This window comes from Callionymus lyra, chromosome 10 (genome assembly GCF_982586985.1).
Source record: "Callionymus lyra chromosome 10, fCalLyr1.hap1.1, whole genome shotgun sequence".
NCBI lineage: Eukaryota > Metazoa > Chordata > Actinopteri > Syngnathiformes > Callionymidae > Callionymus > Callionymus lyra.
In genome coordinates this window covers 5,348,733-5,373,943 of record NC_141827.1, presented here as the reverse complement: position 1 = coordinate 5,373,943, position 25,211 = coordinate 5,348,733, and the positions used below count along the sequence as shown (strand labels likewise).

The following is a 25,211-nucleotide window of genomic DNA, read 5'->3' as shown; positions in this document are numbered from 1 at the left end:
AAATATACATCTTTTAAATATTTTCTATGAACCAAGGAACAAATGTTTCGAACTCAAAGGAGAAGAAACATTAAAACATTCGACTGAAGAGAAATTTAACTCATCTTTCAAGTTGTAACTTGTACTCGACACACTAGTGTGTAGTGAGCTACACACTGAGACACACTTGTGTGAGGAGGTGAAAGGACAGAGTGTGGGAAACCACTAAACCCTCACTCACAGCCCAGACACACAATAGAGCCTGACCTTTGACCTGAAGAAACACGCTGAATAAAATGCTTCAAATCATTTGTTAACAAGTTTCAGTGAAATTTAACACAAAATAAAGATCTTAGTGATCGTTTGATTTAAAAACATTAAAATATAATTTTGGTTCCTCAATGAAAGTTTCAAGAATTCAAAAGTAAATTTTTATAAAGTTTTATATTTTTCAATGATGATCGAATCAAACAATGTTTTCTTGAGCTTCATGTTTGACGTAATAAACAAATAAACAAATGTTGTCCTAATTCTTACTTTCAGCATCTTCTCATTTAACTTCTTCACATGTTGAGCTCATGAATCTTCTCTTAATGATGAAAGTGTGTCAACATTTTCCCACATCCTCACACACTCTCTCCATCAGTGGCGTGTGTTGGTGGAACATCTGCTCCCCTGAGATCTAACTATTGTCCCTCAATAACCTCCTGAAGCATCAGAGCTCTTTTGTGTGAGCCTGCTCTCTGATTGGTGGAGAGTGTGAGAACCTTCATCCAGAGCTGGACTCACACATTGACATGGAGATGTGGGACTATAAAAGGAGGATGAAGCCAGCAGAGATGAGCTTCTCTCTACAGAGACCTCTACAGCTCACACATCCAGACATGGCACCTACAAGCACTGCAGCAAGCAGCAGTTCTCAGGAGCACCTGACTCTGAGCCACAAGGTAAATAGAAGAATCTCTCACACTTGATCTTTCAGCAGAAACCATCCAAGATGGAGCTAATATGAGCCTCCAGAACAAGTGTATTCATGACTGTCTTGTTCTTCCTCCAGCTCAGAAAGCCTCTGGTGGAGAAGTTACGCAGAGAGAGAATCAACAGCAGCATCGAGCAGCTCAAGTCTCTCCTGGGTCCAGAGTTCCTCAAACAGCAGCCAGACTCCAAGCTGGAGAAAGCAGACATCCTGGAGATGAGCGTCTGCTTCCTGAGCCAGCTGCAGCAGAAGAGCCAACAACAAGGACGACTGCTGAAGCTCTTCCACAAGCTTCAGTCCTCCTCTGAGGAGAAGCTGACAGAGACGGACTTCTCTCCTCTGAGCTCCACAGTCCAGACCAGCGTCACCACAGAGAAGAAGAGTGCGCTCGACAGCGCCCCCTGGAGGCCGTGGTAGACGCACACAGAGACTGGAGCTCAGAGATGACGCACTGAACTCTGGGAAATGTTCTTCACTTGTTCTTCTGTGTTCACAACAACTTGTTTGGATGAAGATGATGTTTGTGAAGGAAGTGACATCACTGATCTCTTCCAGTGAAGATGGAAACATGTCATCGTACATGTTGCATGAATCTCAACTCACTTCTCTAGTGATTATTGATCCTTGTTCTTCCTGTATTGGAAGTTTGTTATTGATCGCTCTGATCACAAATGTGTGCTTTGAATTGACGACTGTTGTGATTGATTTTTCATCAATGGATGTGAACGTGATCTGTTTTAAGATCACAATGTTTCTTTGGATTTCTAAAGAGTGGATTGAATATCACAGTGTGACTATTTGTCAGTGACACACTTTGTGAGTCTCTACATGTCACTGATGTGATCAAATGCAGTGAAATATTGAACTTTGATTGACACTAATCACAAGTATTGATGGTCTTTTTCTAGACGTGGACTTCACTTCATGATGATCTGTTTTAAGATCACTTCTTATTCTTTTGTTGACAAAAGATTTGAATCATGTGTCAGTTCTACACTGATGATGGATTGTTTGTGTTTACAAAATGAGTGTTTTATAGACAACAATGTGATCTGTTTTAAGATCAATGTTCTGAGCTTTTCTACATTTGGATCAAATGTGTAAAGATGTTGACAGTGAGTTGATCCTCAAATACTGTCAGTGGTTTGTCTTTGATAAAGACGACTGAACCTTCACTCTCTCTGAGTACAGTGTGTCTTGTAGAAATCTACAAGTTGTTGTTGTGATGCATCATCGCTCTTCTTCATGGTTCCATCTTCTCATGGTTCCTTTTATTCACAAATAAATATTTCAATCACAATCTGTCTAGTCTTGAGTGTTTTTTCAGTACAAATATCTAAACAGAATCAAATATGATTAACATTTAAACATTATCCAAGAATAACATGTTATTTAAACAGCCTGAGGTTTAAAACGTACAGCTTTTCCATCCATTTGTATAAGAAAACATTGTTTCTTCTTTTCGAGTAAATTCCAACATATTTCAGCTAGTTAGCATGCTAACGGTCACAAATGCTAACAGGCTAACAGAACAAAAACAATGTTTCTTTCCATAAACAAAGTTCTGATTATCATAATAAAATATTTTAAATACATGTTTGTGAATATTATAGAACTGTTGACCACAGAGTGGTCGCTTTGGGGTCACAACTTTACCCAAGATGAAGGGATTGGTCGGGCTAGGCAAGACGTAAACTACCCGAATCAGGAAGGTGATGCGATGTTATCGTGCCTGCTAGAGGTCTGTCCAAAGATCTGACTTCACGCTCCAGCATCTGCTCCCACCTAGTACTTGACCTTGTTCTTTCAGACTGACGGCCTTGCACTTCTTTCCTCTTCCCAGCAGCATTCACCGCCTCCTGAATCAGCCTTGCCTCCCCTTCCCCTTACACTCCCTGTGCAGCCATGTTGAAACCAGCTCCAAGCCTGCCCTGCCATGAGCTAACACGCCTACTAAATATTTTTTCCACGGCCTCGACTCTGCATATAGAACACCTTGAGGCTCCACTTCCTCCCTGTCTTCCCCTACTACTCTAGCCTAGGCCATCTATGGGTCTCTTAAGTTTCTCAGCACGTCTGATGTCCATGTGACCTTGAACTCTTCTTCCAAAGATTTCAGGGGACACACTAATTTGGTGCTGTATCTATGGAGGGTGATGCTGCTGAGGCTTCTGGGCAACAAAAACCATCTTCTGAGGCAGCTGCCGACCTTCCTCTCCAAGGTCTCTACGATGGACATGGGGACATCATAATCCAGAAGCGGGCATACCATCTTTGTCAGAATACTATGTTGGTGTATACATGCTTTAAACTTGTCTGGAAGGCCAGGTGTGTCAACTGTTATTAACCAGCTATCCAGGTCATGGCAGGTGGACTGCATCAACGAAGAATGCACAAGCGTTTATTTGGCTTTCCAGTAGTGGTTGGTATTTTCTTTCCCTTAATGTTGATGTGGAACCTGTCGTGGCCTTGCCTTTCTTTACCACGAGTGCTCTGGACTTGGTTGGTTTGATCCTCATCCGAGGCCCCTGGATAAGCTTTTCCAGCCTTCCCAGAATCCATATCGACCCTAGCACCGAATCCGTGGTGACTCTCAGGTCATCCATAAAGTCCCTGATCAGTGGTTGGCGGAGCCGTGAGTGGGTGCCGGTGTCCTGAGACTTTGGCTCAGCTAACCGACTAGGCCTAACCACAGTACTGTGAGGTCACCGTTTTTATCGTCAAGGAAGTCAGACAGATGCCTTGCCAGGATACAGAAGAAGACCTTTCCTTCTGTGCTCAGGAAGGAAATTTTCCTAATTTGGTCAAATCCTCTTTAGGAATCAAGACTCCTTAGAGACATCTCCACTGCTAAGGCACCTCTTTTCTCCCCCAAATGACTTTTTGGATCTTCCAGAGTTGCTTCAGTAGCAATTCACAGAACTTACAGACCTTGTATGGGATGCCACTTGGTCCTGGGTCAGAGCTGGATCTTGCCTTTTTTACAATCTCCTCCACGTCCTTCAACAGTGCTTTCCTGGATTTGAAGACTTGGGGGCGTCTACCAGGATGTCACGTTGGCCCTTCTGTGCCTGCCAGTTGGGGTCACCATATGTGTTTTGAATGTTAAAGAAGAAACATGCTCCTTAGTTCCTTCTTTCCACTGCCTCCTGTGCAACTCTGCTCTAAGCAGAGTCATCAGTCGCTTCCTCAAGATGAAATTCTACTCTGTCAAGATGGGCAGTTGCTCCTTGCACTGCTCCTTGAGAGACTTCAGCTCCTGTCGGTTCTAAGGATCTAAACTGCTCTTTGGTTCACATTTCAAGGTGTCCTGCCAGCTTTCTTCTCCTCAGCACCAAACCTCTCCTGGGGCAGACCAACGATGATAGTTATTGTGTGAAGCCTCTGATCCACAAGGCCTTTAGCAGAAGCTTCAAGTAACCTGTCAAGGTCCTCGTGAAACTGTTCCCATGATGTGGTCTTTCAGGCCTGTGACCACTTAATGCACACCTTTGGCAGGGGGAGGTTGGGGAGAGCTTGTTGTGCCTCATGGAGGTCCTGGGCTCTCTGGGGTTGTTCTTGACCCCAACTCCTCCTGCGTCTCATCAGATGCAATTTCTGTGAACTGTGGTATCACAACTATCTCCAGACCCTTCATCTTGACCTGGTGGACTTTGAGGCGTTGGCTATTTTTGCAGATTTTCCTGCATCTGCAAATGACAGTCAAAACCGTTTCTCCGTTGCCTTCCTCCTCTCTGAAATAGCTGTTCGAGTTGCCAACCCTCCCTGCCCCAGTTGGGCAAAGTCCTGAGATCAGTCGACCACTAATCACTTAATTCCCAACAGGGAATAGACACACTTCATGGAGCAGATGTCTGAACCATCAGTGTGGGAAAGTGACATCGAGCTTCTACTCACTGAGACACAAAACTCTGCTGCACCTGGACTCATGTCTTACTCTCCGGTTTCTGCACTTTTACAACATCTGTTGATTTTTAAATCCTGTATATTTTATTATTTTAGCTTTCAAACCTTTTAAGATGAATTAAAGTTAAATATTTTAAAAGTTTCAGTCACAATTCTACTGTTTATTTTATGTTTTTTCAGTAAATATTTGTTTCTCTAACATCTCAAACTTTTATATTCAAAGAATTATGAGACAAAATGACAAGTGATGGTCAAAGTTATTGATCCAACATCAGATCTGATCAACAGGGTCAACACTTTCCCACATCCTCACACACTTTCTTCATCAGTGGCGTGTGTTTGTGGAACATCTGCTGCCCTGAGATCTAACTATTGTCCCTGAAGGCAATAACCTCATTGAGCCTGTGACGCCCTCTTTTGTGTGAGCCTGCTCTCTGATTGGTGGAGAGTGTGAGAACCTTCATCCAGAGCTGGACTCACACATTGACATGGAGATGTGGGACTATAAAAGGAGGATGAAGCCAGCAGAGATGAGCTTCTCTCTACAGAGACCTCTACAGCTCACACATCCAGACATGGCACCTACAAGCACTGCAGCAAGCAGCAGTTCTCAGGAGCACCTGACTCTGAGCCACAAGGTAAATAGAAGAATCTCTCACACTTGATCTTTCAGCAGAAACCATCCAAGATGGAGCTAATATGAGCCTCCAGAACAAGTGTATTCATGACTGTCTTGTTCTTCCTCCAGCTCAGAAAGCCTCTGGTGGAGAAGTTACGCAGAGAGAGAATCAACTGCAGCATCGAGCAGCTCAAGTCTCTCCTGGGTCCAGAGTTCCTCAAACAGCAGCCAGACTCCAAGCTGGAGAAAGCAGACATCCTGGAGATGAGCGTCTGCTTCCTGAGCCAGCTGCAGCAGAAGAGCCAACAACAAGGACGACTGCTGAAGCTCTTCCACAAGCTTCAGTCCTCCTCTGAGGAGAAGCTGACAGAGACGGACTTCTCTCCTCTGAGCTCCACAGTCCAGACCAGCGTCACCACAGAGAAGAAGAGTGCGCTCGACAGCGCCCCCTGGAGGCCGTGGTAGACGCACACAGAGACTGGAGCTCACAGATGACGCACTGAACTCTGGGAAATCTTCACTTGTTCTTCTGTGTTCACTTGTTCAACTTGTTTGGATGAAGATGATGTTTGTGAAGGAAGTGACATCACTGATCTCTTCCAGTGAAGATGGAAACATGTCATCGTGCATGTTGCATGAATCTCAACTCACTTCTCCAGTGATTATTGATCCTTGTTCTTCCTGTATTGGAAGTTTGTTGTTGATCGCTCTGATCACAAATGTGTGCTTTGAATTGACGACTGTTGTGATTGATTTTTCATCAATGGATGTGAACGTGATCTGTTTTAAGATCACAATGTTTTTTTGGATTTCTAAAGAGTGGATTGAATATCACAGTGTGACTATTTGTCAGTGACACACTTTGTGAGTCTCTACATGTCACTGATGTGATCAAATGCAGTGAAATATTGAACTTTGATTGACACTAATCACAAGTATTGATGGTCTTTTTCTAGACGTGGACTTCACTTCATGATGATCTGTTTTAAGATCACTTCTTATTCTTTTGTTGACAAAAGATTTGAATCATGTGTCAGTTCTACACTGATGATGGATTGTTTACAAAATGAGTGTTTTATAGACAACAATGTGATCTGTTTTAAGATCAATGTTCTGAGCTTTTCTACATTTGGATCAAATGTGTAAAGATGTTGACAGTGAGTTGATCCTCAAATACTGTCAGTGGTTTGTCTTTGATAAAGACGACTGAACCTTCACTCTCTCTGAGTACAGTGTGTCTTGTAGAAATCTACAAGTTGTTGTTGTGATGCATCATCGCTCTTCTTCATGGTTCCATCTTCTCATGGTTCCTTTGATCCACAAATAAATATTTCAATCACAATCTTTCTTCTCTCGACTCTATTTTCATTAGAAATATATAAACATTTAGTAAAACACTGATATTAATGTAAATCAGACAACATTTTTGAAGAAACACATGCCTTTATATGCTTTAAATAATAATTGTTTAGTTAAAAACAACTATAAACTTCAACTAAACTAACACTGTCTCCTCCACTGGAGATAATTCTCAGATGGTTAGCATGTACAGTAACAGTCACAAGTGCTACTACAGCTAACAAGCTAAAGAAAAGTGATTTTACAATTTAAAGAAATAGTTCTAAATGAACATGATGTTTTATGATTCAATACCTCTATTGAATTACATATATATTCTCAGAAGTTTCAGAAAGTTAGCATGCTCGCAACAACAAATGCTAACATAGCTAACAAGCTAACAGAGCAACATCAAGGTTAATTTTCATATAGATCATTTATTTTTTAGCATGTATTATTGGCAGATTCTCTACAGCACATGTTTATTCTAAATCAAATTAAAAAAAATAAAAAACAGATCAAATTAATTAAATAAAAAAGCTCCAAATAAAAAGCTACTCCATGACAGATGTTTAATAACATTTTTAACTGTGAGAAAACATTTACACGCAAATCCAGAGTCAGTTCAACAGACCTGAGGTCTGTTTGAATCCACAATATTTGTGACAACACTTGATTGAAATTCTCGTCTTCATGTAAAAAACATTTTAAATGTGTTTATCTCACAGCAGCACGTACAAACTGTTTGCATGTATTTTTGAAACATGATAAACATTTCTTGTATAAAAGTCATAGGAAGTAATTGATCGTTTCTTCATCCTTGTGTGTTAACAAACCAAATTGTCTATTTCCTGCCAAAAAATACTAACTTTATTTTGATTTCTCTCTTTAAAAACCTTTTTTTCATTATTGGTTTATGTTGAGCCTGGAGAATGTGTCGCCCTAGAGCTGTTTTCACGTGGACTTCGGGTTCCTCAACAACTTTATTTAAAGAAGTAAAATATACCACTTTTTTTGGGAAATACATTGAATAAAACTTGATTATTTTTGACACCAACTTTTCTTAAGAGCCGTTTATTTTAATGATAATTCATAAATACAGAAAACAACTAGTATTTCCTTCAAGAATGTGTTAAATGGTGTTAAACTGTATCAGAGCTTTTATTTTGAAGTTCTGAACATGATACTCCTTGGTTTGATGGTGCGTCATGCTATACACCATATATACCATAATATATACCCTATATATACACCATATATATACCATAATATATACCCTATATATACACCATATATATACCCTATATATACACCATATATACCCTATATATACACCATATATACCCTGTATATACACCATATATATACCACAATATATACCCTATATATACACCATATATATACCATAATATATACCCTATATATACACCATATATATATACCATAATATATACCCTATATATACACCATATATACATCATATATACCCTATATGCCATATATACACCCTATATACCATATATAAACACCATATATACCATAATATATATACATATATATATATATATATATATACAACATATATACACCATATATATACCATAATATATACCATATATACACCATATCTACTCTAATATATACCATATATATACAACATATACACACCATATATACCATATGACTATATATACTTTTTGTTTACTGTAATTCAAATATTACGTTAAACAATTGCAAAGCTATACAGGTGAGCCATAATTGTTCTTTAAGTAAAAGCATCAATGACAAAGTAATGTTAATGTTGCAGAATCTGAAACAAAGTTCATTATTTGACATATTCTCGTGTGTGAGACTCACTTCTGTGACAATAATTATCATCTACTCTCATCTGAGTGTCAGCTTACAGTTTAATTCCAAACAGCTTATCTCCCTCCATCTCTGACTGCTGTCTGTCGTGTGGCGGCTCGGGTTCGCCCCTGGTCTCCTCCCCTCAGGCTCCCACACTTCTGAAGCCCCCACTGCTGCTGCGAGGCTGGGAGCCACAGCGACACACAGCTTCCCACACTTGTGTATGCAGACGCACAATAGAAGTGTGTCTGTGTCACTGAGCCCGGGGACGGTTCTCAGGACCGACCCGGACAGAAGGTCCGCCTGCTCCGCCGCCATCTGCTCGCACTGGATTCACACGGAGAGGCTGAGAACGTCGATCACATTTAAGAGCAGATTTATATAAAGTATATATCATTTAATGTGTCATTATCTACATTAAAACTCTGATTATTGATAATACTTTTACTTTCATTGCATCAGTACTTTTGACAATAACAACGTAATCATTCTACACTTTAATTAATTAAGATTTGTTTTAATATAATTCTAATTATTACTAATTATTATTACAATCTTATTATTATACACTGGTTTTGTTTCATTTAATTTATTATTTTTATTTCATTCATTCTATTTTAAAATGTATCCAAACGCATCAAAATATATATTATAAACGACTATTAAGATAAACAATAATTCTGTAATAAAATGTTTATTACAGAATAATAGCATTTTATTACAGAAGTGAATGTTATACTCACATTTGTTTGTGGTGACATTGCAGGATAAAATAATGAAATAATATAAATGAAATAAAATGAAACAAAGTAAAAAATGTTACAATAAAAAAAAAATAAAAAAAATACTATATGATAATTAATGAAAAAAGAAAATAAAATAAATTAAATGGAAATAATTTTTACTATCATTAGAATATATAAAGACAACAAAAACTTTGACATGAATTAATATTTATTTAAATTATATTATGATTTTATTAACGATTATTATTTATTATATTCATAAATATATCAATGGAGAGATTTTTAAAACAAGGTAGAAATGTAAGTTTAAAATGTATTTTATTAAATACTTTAATTAAAAACTGAAATAAACATTGAATTTTAAAAAGGTATGTTTAGTATATTTTATAAAGGTTTAAATACAAAATAGTTCTTTCGTTTAATATCTTCTTTAAAGAAAAAACTTGAATTTAAATATCTTATTTAAAAAAGCTGTTTCTATAATTTTCCATCTCAATGTCCGACCAGCGGCGCCGGGTCGTGTCCACTCGTGGAGGAACATTTTCCCACTGACCTCTGCTGACCCCAGAGAAACCTTCCACCTGTTCTTCGTGACAGCCATTAAATTCACACCATTGTCTGGGTCTCGGGGACTCCTGATTGGACGACGGCTCCTGGTCCGGGGCCCCATAAATACGGAGCCAGGACGAGGTGTTTTGAGTCAAACCTTCACCAGAACCCACAGAAGAACATCATGTCTCTCTACTCAGACCTGGAGCTGCAGGACAGCATGAAGGAGCAGCTCTTCCGGTGAGTTGAACTTTTATCGTCCGTCCGTCGCTGCTGGAGATCAACATCTCATCCTGATGCTCCTGCTCCTCAGACACAAGCTCCAGATGCTGGAGAGGAAGCTCACCTCGGGCCTGGAGAAGCTGCGGGGTCTGGTGGAGGATCACCTGCAGAACGGGCTCCCGGTCGCGGACCTGCTGGACAGAACCAAGTCCTTCCTGACGCTGAGGAAAGCCCTGATGACGCACAACGGCTACTCCAAGTACTCCAGAGACATTCTGCGGCTCTTCCCCGACGCCGAGGACGACGTGGCCCCTCTGTGCTGCTGAGGAGACGAACTTTGACCTCTGACGCCGAAGCATCTGTGATGTGAAGAGAATTTAAAGAAATGCTTTGTTTGCATTTTGTGCTTGTTGACTTCTTTTCAGGTGAAAAGAACATGAAAGACTGACTGGGTCGGTGTTAAACATGATGTGCTGCTCTCTGCTCTCGCCGCGTTGCCTTGTTAGACTGACGTACGTCAGTAGTTTTGAATCTGCTTCGATCTGAAGCCAAACTCACACGTCCTGTGAAAGTGCAGGTCGATATACTTCGTCTCCTTCTACTGCCTTATTTGAAGGTTTACTGTCGTTTTTGTTACGTTCCTTGATTCTCGCGAGGCCATTTGATATTATTTAATGTATGCTGTGTATGCATGTGCTTTTATTTTGAAATGTGTTGTCGACGACATGGACGATGTTGTCGGACGGTTTTGGAAAAGAAAGAAAATAAATGTTATTGAGATTCTTAATTTTGTGTTTCATCTTTTTTATTCCTGCAATTATTACAATTATTTGTCATTTTAGAATCATTTTTTTGTATTATCACTACTATTATTATAATGTTATGATTAGTAGTAGTAGTAGTAGTATTATAATAATAATAGTGAACTATTATTATAATTATATTGTTATTATTATTATTATTATTATTATTATTATTATTATTATTATTATTACTACAATTAGTATGATTGTTATTAGTAGTAGTATTATAATAATAATAACAATACAAGAATAATAGTGACATATTAATAATAATAATAATAATAATTATTATTATTATTATTATTATTATTATTATTATTATAATAACAATACTAGGATAATAGTGATATAATAATAATAATAATTATTATTATTATTATTATTATTATTATAATAACAATACTAGGATAATAGTGATATAATAATAATAATAATTATTATTATTATTATTATTATTATTATTATTATTATTATTACAATTAGTATGATTGTTATTAGTAGTAGTATTATAATAATAATAACAATACAAGAATAATAGTGACATATTAATAATAATAATAATAATAATAATTATTATTATTATTATTATTATTATTATTATTATTATTATTATTATAATAACAATACTAGGATAATAGTGATATAATAATAATAATAATTATTATTATTATTCCTCTATCTATAATACAAGTACTAATAATGAAGTACAACATGGTGCAAACTTATACAACATTATATGAAAGTTGCAGGATACAAATCAACTACTATGATGTATGAGAAACCTGGGTGTTGTATTTGATAAAGACATGTCTCTAGTTCAACACTGTAGAAAACTGTTTAAATTGAGAAAAATCTCAAAACTTAGGAAAATTTTGTCACAACACGATCTGGATCTTATATTCCATGCATTTTTATCTTCTCGTCTGGACTATTGTAACAGTTTATTTTGTTGTCATAACAAGAAGGATGTGTCTCGCCTGCAGTTGATACAAAACTAAGCCAGAATTCTGAGCCGCTCTAGTAGAAGAACTCACATTTCTCCTTCAAACTCTTCACTGGCTGACAGTTTCTTTAAGGATCATTTTAAAATTCTGGTTCTTACTTTCAGATCTATTCATGGTCAGACCTTCCATCAGTGATCTGATCCAGACTTACACCCCAGCTCGGGCTCTGAGGTCTGTGGACCAGAATCTACTGATGGTTCCTGAACTTCAGGACCAGAGGAGAGAAATCCTTCCAGACTGTTGCTCCTAAGCTTTGGAACCATCTCTGTGTTTGATGATCTACTGACTCCTTCAAGAAACATCTGAAGACGTTATTATTCAAGCAGGATTTTACTTGATTCTCTGAGACTCTTGTGTTTGTCTTGGTGTTATCTTGACCTTTAAATTATATATTTTATTGGTTATTGTTTTATTGTTTAAGCGCTTTGTGACCCTGGTCTAGCAATTTTTAAATTTAAATTACTTACTAACTTAATTATTTCACATGTAGACGGTTATTATAATGTAGTAAATATAAATAATAATATATGATGATGTTGATGTTTTTAAGCTCAATACATTTCTTATAATCTATTCAGCTTGTGCTTTTGTTATTTTTGTTTAATGTGTGTACTTTATGTTTAGTCTAATGTTCTGTCTGTTGATTATTATTCAATCAATTTAATGTTTGTTTCCGGAAAATTCCTGGAATAGAAATGAATGAAGGAATGTTTGATGAATAAAATAACTTTTGTCTTTGTTTTCTTGTAACATTTTACATTTAAAACCTTTAAACCTTTTTAACAAATGTTTTTTTAACATATATTATTTATATTTATCAAATAGTTTGATAGAAAAAGAACATGTTGATAAAAAAAAACCCAACCAAGATCCAGTTGTATTGTTGTTTTTCTGATTGTTTTATTGCGACTCACTTGGCTTTTGCAGAAATACATTCACTTTTGAAAGAGTTTTTCAAACACAATTCTCTTCACAGAAGATTCCGTGTCGTGACTCACAGAGTCATAAGAAGCAACACATTTGTTAACACAAGTCTGTTCAAACACAGACACACACACATGTGAACATCACATCAAGATGTTCCTCCAACATGGAGGGAGATGATGGAAGTAACTTGGTTTTCCTACGAGGAAACGCGTCGCTTCACCAGCAGAAGATCAAACGTTCTTCAGAGACACGAGATCCTGTGAACATCACAGCGACACAAACCTTCATAGAAGGTCGAAAGCAACACAGTCTGGTTTGAAGCGGTTCAGTTCCTGAGCTTCTACCACGGCCTCCACACGCTGCTGACCTCTGGACTCTTCTTCGTGGAGCTCAGAGGAGAGAAGTCCGTCTGACACAGCTTCTTCTCGGACGCCTGAAGATGCTGGAAGTGCTTCAGCAGCCGTCGCTCCGACTCCATCTTCTCTCTGTTGGACAGGAAGTTGGCTGCCTCGGCGACACACCTGGAGAACCCCTGATCTTTGGAGTCCACGAGCGGTCGCAGGCGGCGCAGGAAGCCGACGGTCATCTCCAGGATGTCCGCTTTCTCCAGCTTGGAGTCTGGCTGCTGTTTGAGGAACTCTGGACCCAGGAGAGACTTGAGCTGCTCGATGCTGCTGTTGATTCTCTCTCTGCGTAACTTCTCCACCAGAGGCTTTCTGAGCTGGAGGAAGAACAAGACAGTCATGAATACACTTGTTCTGGAGGCTCATATTAGCTCCATCTTGGATGGTTTCTGCTGAAAGATCAAGTGTGAGAGATTCTTCTATTTACCTTGTGGCTCAGAGTCAGGTGCTCCTGAGAACTGCTGCTTGCTGCAGTGCTTGTAGGTGCCATGTCTGGATGTGTGAGCTGTAGAGGTCTCTGTAGAGAGAAGCTCATCTCTGCTGGCTTCATCCTCCTTTTATAGTCCCACATCTCCATGTCAATGTGTGAGTCCAGCTCTGGATGAAGGTTCTCACACTCTCCACCAATCAGAGCGCAGGCTCACACAAAAGAGGATGTAACCGGCTCAATGAGGTTATTGCCTTCAGGGACAATAGTCAAATCTCAGGGGAGCAGGTGGACGACTCCCCCTAAACACACCCCGCCATGAAGGGAGTGTGTGAGGATGTGGGAAAGTGGTGACCCTGGAGAGATCAAGCTCAGATCAATGACTTTGACACACAATCATCGTCCCATCACACGCAGTAACGAGAACGGCATCAACATTAATATCAGACTCTGAAAGATAAGATATCAACACATGAATAACTGAACTGTTGTGCTCACGTCTGTTTTTGTTTTGTTTTTCTTCACAATTAATGTGTTTTGAGCATCTTTATTGGCTTCATATATATATTTAACTGGTTAACAACACAACATTTAGCAACCAAGACTATACAATACAATAATCTCAAAGTAAAACAAATGTCCAGTCAAAATATCAAAGTTAAATATTGTGGTATTTTGTTCACATTTTCAGCTGTTGATAAAATCAAATATGAATGAACGAATTATAATTAACATAATTATAAATATATTATAAATAAATATATTTATATATATATATATATATATATTTACTGGTTGAATATTTATATTGATATTGATATATAGATTTTCTTTCAGATCTAAAACTCAGTTTATACTTAAAATCATAAATAAATGTATGTAGTTAAGTGTATTTTTTTGTTTCATTTAAACTTTTCACAATCATCTCAATGACGCATATATTTGAGAAACTAAAAACATATTCAAAATAAAAAATATTTATAGAAATGTACTTTAAAAATGTGTAAAGAAAATAAGTTTCAACCTTTTGAGAATGACCTAATTATATATAATTTGATAAAATAATTCTTTAATATAATGCTATATATAATTCTATAATATAATTCTATAATATAATGCTATATATAATTCTATAATATAATTCTATATATAATTCTATATTTAATTATATATATAATAATATGATATAATTCTATATTTAATTCTATACATAAATCTATAATATAATTCTATATATAATTCTATAATATAATTCTATATATGACTCTATAATTTAATTCTATATATAATTCTATATATGACTCTATAATTCAATTCTATATATAATTGTATATATGATTCTATAATTTAATTATATATATAATTCTATAAAATAATTCTATAAAATAATTCTATAATATAATTGTATATATGACTCTATAATTTAATTCTATAAAATAATTCTATAATTTAATTCTATATATAATTCTATAAAATAATTTTATAATTTAATTCTATATAGAGTTCTATAAAATAATTCTATATATAATTCTATAAAATAATTCTATAATATAATTCTATATATAATTCTATATATAATTCTATAAAATAATTCTATAATTTAATTCTATATATAACTCCCCTGGACTGTCATCCATTCTTCCCACTGGAGCGTCAGGAATGGAGATGTGGTTGAAAAATGTCTCCATGTCTTCCATTAATCCTCGGCGCGTCTGCATTCCTGCAGGACGAGTCCCTTCAGCCCGGAGGAGGCAGGAATGTTGCATTGAGGAGCCGCTAACTGCTGCAGTGACTCCGTGATGAATGGATGTTGCCGCAGACACACTTCTGCCGCTGAATGGAGAGAGTGTGGGAAAGCCCAGGGAACTCACTCACAGAGAGCCTGGGGGGACAATGGAGGCCCCGGAACACAATGATGTCTGTGGACCGGCTGGAATTTTAAATGTTGTCCAGAATTCTTGCATCTGAATGAGGAGACGTTCTCAGCATTGATCGTCTATTTTGGGAACTTGGAGTGACCCCGTTTTCATTATATGCACTCGAGTACTATAAATATATTTATATTTATATTTTCTATATTTATATCTATTATGTGTGTTTTATTTTATATTCATATATAATTTACACACACAACATATATTGTTTTCTCTTGTAGTGTCAATAGGACTAGTTGTATGTATTTATTCATTCATATATTACTTATATTTATTTACAGACAAACACAGCACATTAGTTTGTCTAATCTTCACATCTTTCCATCAACATCTGCTCAAATCAGTATATTGTTTTTTAACTGATATCAGCAAAGCACAAGCCAATGTTTTTCATAGTGTATACAAGTATCTAAAGTTTGAAATATTGTTTTTTGAATGTCATGTGTTACTATTGGTAAAACATAAATATATATATTTTTAAATGTGTAAAAGTATAGCTTGTTTGCTAAGAAAATGTAAACAAAGTGTTCAGTTATTGCATAGTTTGTGAAAACAACACAACATGGTTTGATCACTAAAGACCGATGATGAGTTTTGAAAGCGTAACAAATGGTTGGACTTATAGCGACTGAAAAAAAACTTTAATTAATTATAAATTAGGAGTGTTAGGATCTGTGTCTCAAATCACAAACTTCTCTTAGTGCACTGGTTAGTATCATCAGGATAGTGTGCGTACTAACTAGTAACTAATTCTCCATAGATAGTGTGTCTCAAATCAAACTCTGCTGCTACGAACTAACAGGAAATGACGCGACAGCTTCTTCTTCTACTACTATTTAACGATGATTTCAACCAGCTGTAGGAACACTATCGCATATATTAATATTAAATATTGACGAGATATTTACCGTATCAGTATCAGAGTATCAGCACCGAAGACGTGTCATCCTCCTCCTGCTGCTGAAAATACACCTGTAAGTTACGTCATATATATATATATATATATATATATTTAAATATATATATATATATATATATATATATTTAAATATATAAATATATATAAATATATATATGTATATATTTAAATATATATATATATATATATATTTAAATATATAAATATATATATTTATATATATTTCGTAACTTCCGTTTACAACGTCAACGTCACTAAAATGGACACAGAAAGTCTCCATCGATCCAAACTCGGTTTTTTTGGGCGTTTTAGTGACAATTTAGTGTGTATGGAGCACTACATTTAGCAAGAATTGAGACGCACTTATGCACTAAAATACTAAGTTTAAGTACACAAGTATACGATTTGAGACTCCAGTTCTTTCAAGGAGCTAACGTATGCTAACATGCTAACTAACAAGCTAAGCTAACATACATGTTTATCAATTATCCAGTGATAACATTCAAGCGGCTTCATTTCTGTCTTTAACGTTGTTGACAAACCAACAGAAAGTCGTCCGTCAACGTCTCCGTCACAACACTTGTGTCGACCTCCTTCACTCTCTTAATGGAGGCTCTTTTCAAGAAGAATTAGCATTTAACAAGGCACATGTCTATTGTTGCTTGAATGGAGCGAGTGTGGGAAAAGCAGCGAGAGCAGAGTCTCAGTTCTGACGGCGTCTCGGGGGAGTTGACACGCTTATCACAGGAGAATGATGTTTGTTCCCGAGTCTGACGCCATTTCTTCAGCTTCAGTGTCTTTTGAAGACGACGTCTTGTGTTTGGTCTGAAGGCGCCAACGACTCAAATGTCTTGAAAGAGCATGAAAAACTTTCTAATGATGAAATGAAGATTATAAACTACATGTTGTTTTATGAGGCGACCTCTGGTGTGTTTAATTGTGTTCATAAAAAAGGTTAGATTGACGTATAAATCTGTGTCACTCATTATATTCTGTAAAAATACACTTATTTTCTTCTTTACATCTTTATCTCGCATGTACTGACCATTTTATATCAAATTATTTTTCAAATTTTAAAGTTTTTAAAGCTCTTATTAATAAAATATATATACAGTGCCTTGCGAAAGTATTCGGCCCCCTTGAACCTTTCAACATTTCGTCACATTTCAGGCTTCAAACATAAAGATATAAAATTTTAATTTTTTGTCATGAATCAACAACAAGTGGGACACAATCGTGAAGTGGAACGAAATTTATTGGATAATTTAAACTTTTTTAACAAATAAAAAACTGAAAAGTGGGGCGTGCAATATTATTCGGCCCCCTTGCGCTAATACTTTGTAGCGCCACCTTTTGCTGCAATTACAGCTGCAAGTCGCTTGGGGTATGTCTCTATCAGTTTTGCACATCGAGAGACTGGAATTCTTGCCCATTCTTCCTTGCAAAACAGCTCGAGCTCAGTGAGGTTGGATGGAGAGCGTTTGTGAACAGCAGTCTTCAGCTCTTTCCACAGATTCTCGATTGGATTCAGGTCTGGACTTTGACTTGGCCATTCTAACACCTGGATACGTCTATTTGTGAACCATTCCATTGTAGATTTGGCTTTATGTTTTGGATCATTGTCCTGTTGGAAGATAAATCTCCGTCCCAGTCTCAGGTCTTTTGCAGACTCCAACAGGTTTTCTTCCAGAATGGTCCTGTATTTGGCTCCATCCATCTTCCCATCAATTTTAGCCATCTTCCCTGTCCCTGCTGAAGAAAAGCAGGCCCAAACCATGATGCTGCCACCACCATGTTTGACAGTGGGGATGGTGTGTTCAGGGTGATGAGCTGTGTTGCTTTTACGCCAAACATATCGTTTTGCATTGTGGCCAAAAAGTTCGATTTTGGTTTCGTCTGACCAGAGCACCTTCTTCCACATGTTTGGTGTGTCTCCCAGGTGGCTTGTGGCAAACTTTGAACAAGACTTTTTATGGATATCTTTGAGAAATGGCTTCCTTCTTGCCACTCTTCCATAAAGGCCAGATTTGTGCAGTGCACGACTGATTGTTGTCCTATGGACAGACTCTCCCACCTCAGCTGTAGTTATCTGCAGTTCATCCAGAGTGATCATGGGCCTCTTGGCTGCATCTCTGATCAGTCTTCTCCTTGTTTGAGATGAAAGTTTGGAGGGACGGCCGGGTCTTGGTAGATTTGCAGTGGTCTGATACTCCTTCCATTTCAATAGAATTGCTTGCACAGTGCTCCTTGAGATGTTTAAAGCTTGGGAAATCTTTTTGTATCCAAATCCGGCTTTAAACTTCTCCACAACAGTATCTCGGACCTGCCTGGTGTGTTCCTTTGTCTTCATGGTTCTCTCTGCGCTTTAAACAGAACCCTGAGACTATCAAAGAGCAGGTGCATTTATACGGAGACTTGATTACACACAGGTCTATTCTATTTATCATCATCAGTCATTTAGGACAACATTGGATCATTCAAAGATCCTCACTGAACTTCTGGAGTGAGTTTGCTGCACTGAAAGTAAAGGGGCCGAATAATATTGCACGCCCCACTTTTCAGTTTTTTATTTGTTAAAAAAGTTTAAATTATCCAATAAATTTCGTTCCACTTCACGATTGTGTCCCACTTGTTGTTGATTCATGACAAAAAATTAAAATAATTTTATATCTTTATGTTTGAAGCCTGAAATGTGGCGAAATGTTGAAAGGTTCAAGGGGGCCGAATACTTTCGCAAGGCACTGTATATAAACCTTTAATGTTCATTTAATTTTTTTTAAATCTGTGTTAATAATGTCAGTTCTTTCAAATATAAACATATTTTTCCACTTTATTTATTCCATTGCAAATATATTCACGTACATTTGAAATCTCTTCACCTAACTTTGTCCAAGCAATCATTTTATAATTTTGTTTTAAGTATTATTTAAAAAAAAAAAATTGCTGTTAATATTTATTGGTTATTCATTTTGTTTTGTTTTTTCCTAATATAATGTATGTACGTTTATTCTTTTATTTTGCTGTTACAGTTTAAAATTCAACAATTAAGGAAGACTAAGAGTATATATAACCATAGAAGTACTAATACTAGCACTACTAACAGCTCCATTGTTGTTTGTTGTAGTTAATGGATGATGAGTCTTTATTAAGTCATTCTAAACATAAGTAGAACCAAATGTACTTAAAGTAATACAGAAACAACACACTGACAAACATCAGCTTCACATGTGAGTCTTGTTGTTTCTCTGAGCGAGTGTTCATCCATCGACGTGAGCTTCAGGCAACAGATCTGATCCACAGGGTCAACACTTTCCCACATCCTCACACACTCTCTCCATCCCCCCCTGAGCTCTCCATCTGCTCCCCTGAGATCTAACTATTGTCCCTCAATAACCTCCTGAAGCATCAGAGCTCTTTTGTGTGAGCCTGCTCTCTGATTGGTGGAGAGTGTGAGAACCTTCATCCAGAGCTGGACTCACACATTGACATGGAGATGTGGGACTATAAAAGGAGGATGAAGCCAGCAGAGATGAGCTTCTCTCTACAGAGACCTCTACAGCTCACACATCCAGACATGGCACCTACAAGCACTGCAGCAAGCAGCAGTTCTCAGGAGCACCTGACTCTGAGCCACAAGGTAAATAGAAGAATCTCTCACACTTGATCTTTCAGCAGAAACCATCCAAGATGGAGCTAATATGAGCCTCCAGAACAAGTGTATTCATGACTGTCTTGTTCTTCCTCCAGCTCAGAAAGCCTCTGGTGGAGAAGTTACGCAGAGAGAGAATCAACAGCAGCATCGAGCAGCTCAAGTCTCTCCTGGGTCCAGAGTTCCTCAAACAGCAGCCAGACTCCAAGCTGGAGAAAGCAGACATCCTGGAGATGAGCGTCTGCTTCCTGAGCCAGCTGCAGCAGAAGAGCCAACAACAAGGACGACTGCTGAAGCTCTTCCACAAGCTTCAGTCCTCCTCTGAGGAGAAGCTGACAGAGACGGACTTCTCTCCTCTGAGCTCCACAGTCCAGACCAGCGTCACCACAGAGAAGAAGAGTGCGCTCGACAGCGCCCCCTGGAGGCCGTGGTAGACGCACACAGAGACTGGAGCGCTGAGATGACGCACTGAACTCTGGGAAATGTTCTTCACTTGTTCTTCTGTGTTCACAACAACTTGTTTGGATGAAGATGATGTTTGTGAAGGAAGTGACATCACTGATCTCTTCCAGTGAAGATGGAAACATGTCATCGTGCATGTTTCATGAATGTCACTCACTTCTCGAGTGATTATTGATCCTTGTTCTTCCTGTATTGGAAGTTTGTTATTGATCGCTCTGATCACAAATGTGTGCTTTGAATTGACGACTGTTGTGATTGATTTTTCATCAATGGATGTGAACGTGATCTGTTTTAAGATCACAATGTTTCTTTGGATTTCTAAAGAGTGGATTGAATATCACAGTGTGACTATTTGTCAGTGACACACTTTGTGAGTCTCTACATGTCACTGATGTGATCAGATGCAGTGAAATATTGAACTTTGATTGACACTAATCACAAGTATTGATGGTCTTTTTCTAGACGTGGACTTCACTTCATGATGATCTGTTTTAAGATCACTTCTTATTCTTTTGTTGACAAAAGATTTGAATCATGTATCAGTTCTACACTGATGATGGATTGTTTGTGTTTACAAAATGAGTGTTTTATAGACAACAATGTGATCTGTTTTAAGATCAATGTTCTGAGCTTTTCTACATTTGGATCAAATGTGTAAAGATGTTGACAGTGAGTTGATCCTCAAATACTGTCAGTGGTTTGTCTTTGATAAAGACGACTGAACCTTCACTCTCTCTGAGTACAGTGTGTCTTGTAGAAATCTACAAGTTGTTGTTGTGATGCATCATCGCTCTTCTTCATGGTTCCATCTTCTCATGGTTCCTTTGATCCACAAATAAATATTTCAATCACAATCTTTCTTCTCTCGACTCTATTTTCAGTACAAATATCTAAAGATAGTTAGTAATTGTCACGTTGAAGTCAACATAACAACATTGTTCAAACAACACAGCAAACACGTTTGTATCATGTTTTCTAGGTCGAAAAATTACTGAATACGTTCTGTTAACAACAGTGTATTTTCTAATGAAGCTAATTCAATGATATTTTTCAGATAGTTAGCATGCTAACAGCCACAAATGCTACAACAGCTAACAAGCTAATAAAGTTAAACTGAGCTTTCTTTTCATACACAAACATAGTTAAAGTGTTTTTCAGTTGCTAACAAGCACTTACACAGACTCACACCAACAAAGCACAATTGGTCAAATTATGTTTGTGTGTATTTCCAGCTTCCTGATGCTGTAGAATACATGTCCTGGTTTACTAACAATATTTTCAGATACACTGGCCACAAATCTCTGACCAATCTCCCTAAAATTGGGATCCCAATAATAATATTCGGCGATGTTTAATCACATTTTCCAACACTTTCCAACGCTAATTTCATGAATTTAATAAATAAAAATACACTGTAACTGTGCTTTATGTTTCCATTACTGTATATTTAAACAACTTATGGCAAGTCTGTTCAATCTGGGCTAGGAATAAGCTTTTTCTACGCACATTTTTACAGTCAGATTTTTTAATTTAAAATTACTTAATTGATTTTATTCACATCATTCATTCATTTATTCATTGACAACCGCTTTATCCCAGGGTCGGGGTCGCGGGGAGACTGGAGCCTATCCCAGAATCATATCATTGAATTAGCTTCGTTAGAAAATACACTGTTGTTAACAGAACGTATTCAGTAATTTTTCGACCTAGAAAACATGATACAAACGTGTTTGCTGTGTTGTTTGAACAATGTTGTTATGTTGACTTCAACGTTACAATTACTAACTATCTTTAGATATTTGTACTGAAAATAGAGTCGAGAGAAGAAAGTTTGTGAATGAAATATTTATTTGTGGATCAAAGGAACCATGAGAAGATGGAACCATGAAGAAGAGCGATGATGCATCACAACAACAACTTGTAGATTTCTACAAGACACACTGTACTCAGAGAGAGTGAAGGTTCAGTCGTCTTTATCAAAGACAAACCACTGACAGTATTTGAGGATCAACTCACTGTCAACATCTTTACACATTTGATCCAAATGTAGAAAAGCTCAGAACATTGATCTTAAAACAGATCACATTGTTGTCTATAAAACACTCATTTTGTAAACACAAACAATCCATCATCAGTGTAGAACTGACACATGATTCAAATCTTTTGTCAACAAAAGAATAAGAAGTGATCTTAAAACAGATCATCATGAAGTGAAGTCCACGTCTAGAAAAAGACCATCAATACTTGTGATTAGTGTCAATCAAAGTTCAATATTTCACTGCATTTGATCACATCAGTGACATGTAGAGACTCACAAAGTGTGTCACTGACAAATAGTCACACTGTGATATTCAATCCACTCTTTAGAAATCCAAAGAAACATTGTGATCTTAAAACAGATCACGTTCACATCCATTGATGAAAAATCAATCACAACAGTCGTCAATTCAAAGCACACATTTGTGATCAGAGCGATCAATAACAAACTTCCAATACAGGAAGAACAAGGATCAATAATCACTAGAGAAGTGAGTTGAGATTCATGCAACATGAACGATGACATGTTTCCATCTTCACTGGAAGAGATCAGTGATGTCACTTCCTTCACAAACATCTTCATCCAAACAAGTTGTTGTGAACACAGAAGAACAAGTGAAGAACATTTCCCAGAGTTCAGTGCGTCATCTCAGCGCTCCAGTCTCTGTGTGCGTCTACCACGGCCTCCAGGGGGCGCTGTCGAGTGCACTCTTCTTCTCTGTGGTGACGCTGGTCTGGACTGTGGAGCTCAGAGGAGAGAAGTCCGTCTCTGTCAGCTTCTCCTCAGAGGAGGACTGAAGCTTGTGGAAGAGCTTCAGCAGTCGTCCTTGTTGTTGGCTCTTCTGCTGCAGCTGGCTCAGGAAGCAGACGCTCATCTCCAGGATGTCTGCTTTCTCCAGCTTGGAGTCTGGCTGCTGTTTGAGGAACTCTGGACCCAGGAGAGACTTGAGCTGCTCGATGCTGCTGTTGATTCTCTCTCTGCGTAACTTCTCCACCAGAGGCTTTCTGAGCTGGAGGAAGAACAAGACAGTCATGAATACACTTGTTCTGGAGGCTCATATTAGCTCCATCTTGGATGGTTTCTGCTGAAAGATCAAGTGTGAGAGATTCTTCTATTTACCTTGTGGCTCAGAGTCAGGTGCTCCTGAGAACTGCTGCTTGCTGCAGTGCTTGTAGGTGCCATGTCTGGATGTGTGAGCTGTAGAGGTCTCTGTAGAGAGAAGCTCATCTCTGCTGGCTTCATCCTCCTTTTATAGTCCCACATCTCCATGTCAATGTGTGAGTCCAGCTCTGGATGAAGGTTCTCACACTCTCCACCAATCAGAGCGCAGGCTCACACAAAAGAGCTCTGATGCTTCAGGAGGTTATTCAGGGACAATAGTTAGATCTCAGGGGAGCAGATGTTCCACCAACACACGCCACTGATGGAGAGAGTGTGTGAGGATGTGGGAAAATGTTGACACACTTTCATCATTAAGAGAAGATTCATGAGCTCAACATGTGAAGAAGTTAAATGAGAAGATGCTGAAAGTAAGAATCATGGACAACATTTGTTTATTTGTTTATTACGTCGAACATGAAGCTCAAGAAAACATTGTTTGATTCGATCATCATTGAAAAATATAAAACTTTATAAAAATCAGATCTTGAAGTTGTGAAACTTTCCTTGAGGAAACAAAAACAATATTTTAATGTTGTTAAATCAAACGATCACTAAGATCTTTATTTTGTGTTAAATTTCACTGAAACTTGTTAACAAATGATTTGAAGCATTTTATTCAGCGTGTTTCTTCAGGTCAAAGGTCAGGCTCTATTGTGTGTCTGGGCTGTGAGTGAGGGTTTAGTGGTTTCCCACACTCTGTCCTTTCACCTCCTCACACAAGTGTGTCTCAGTGTGTAGCTCACTACACACTAGTGTGTCGAGTACAAGTTACAACTTGAACGATGAGTTAAATTTCTCTTCAGTCGAATGTTTTAATGTTTCTTCTCCTTTGAGTTCGAAACATTTGTTCCTTGGTTCATAGAAAATATTTAAAAGATGTATATTTACATTAATTATCGCATCATTCTTATATATTTTAAAACATTTTAAACAAAATATAAAACATTTAAAAATAAGTTTTGCTACAATTTAATGAAATTGTTCTTTTGTTTGAGTTTGTAAATTTGTTTTGTACTTCTGGGCCACCGTAGAAAACAATGTTTCTGGGTAATTAAAGATGAATTAATAATTAATTATATGTATTTATATTGAAGAATAAGGATCAATAATCACGACAATTTTAGATTTAAACAGATATATTAACAAATATAATGATCATTTTTATGACTTAATAGTGAAGCAACAATATTTAGGATTAAAGAGTAAAAATCATTTTTTAAAGTTAGTAGAAAGTTTGAAAAGTTTCCCTCCAAATTCCTTTGCAACTAATGTCAAAGGTCAAGAATCTTTTGTGGTGACT

The 25,211-nt window shown here is 37.3% G+C and overlaps 3 protein-coding genes across 3 annotated transcripts; 1 reads left to right on the top strand and 2 right to left on the bottom strand.

The window, feature by feature from the left end:
• Positions 1-5,281: 5,281 nt before the first annotated feature.
• Positions 5,282-5,979, top strand: LOC148070003 (uncharacterized). The gene is made up of 2 exons (XM_087800834.1): positions 5,282-5,499; positions 5,610-5,979. The coding sequence occupies exons 1-2, from the start codon at positions 5,350-5,352 to the stop codon at positions 5,943-5,945; spliced, it is 486 nt and encodes a 161-aa protein (XP_087656960.1). The 5' UTR covers positions 5,282-5,349; the 3' UTR covers positions 5,946-5,979.
• Positions 5,980-12,893: 6,914 nt separating this feature from the next.
• Positions 12,894-14,110, bottom strand: LOC148070002 (transcription factor HES-5-like). Its single transcript, XM_087800504.1, has 2 exons — positions 13,749-14,110; positions 12,894-13,638 (listed from the first exon to the last, which is right to left on the bottom strand). Exons 1-2 carry the CDS (start codon positions 13,896-13,898, stop codon positions 13,258-13,260), a joined length of 531 nt encoding a protein of 176 aa, XP_087656630.1. The 5' UTR covers positions 13,899-14,110; the 3' UTR covers positions 12,894-13,257.
• A 9,288-nt stretch (positions 14,111-23,398) lies between these two features.
• Positions 23,399-24,061, bottom strand: LOC148070001 (uncharacterized). Its single transcript, XM_087800713.1, has 2 exons — positions 23,870-24,061; positions 23,399-23,759 (listed from the first exon to the last, which is right to left on the bottom strand). The coding sequence occupies exons 1-2, from the start codon at positions 24,017-24,019 to the stop codon at positions 23,424-23,426; spliced, it is 486 nt and encodes a 161-aa protein (XP_087656839.1). The 5' UTR covers positions 24,020-24,061; the 3' UTR covers positions 23,399-23,423.
• Between the last annotated feature and the right edge of the window lie 1,150 nt (positions 24,062-25,211).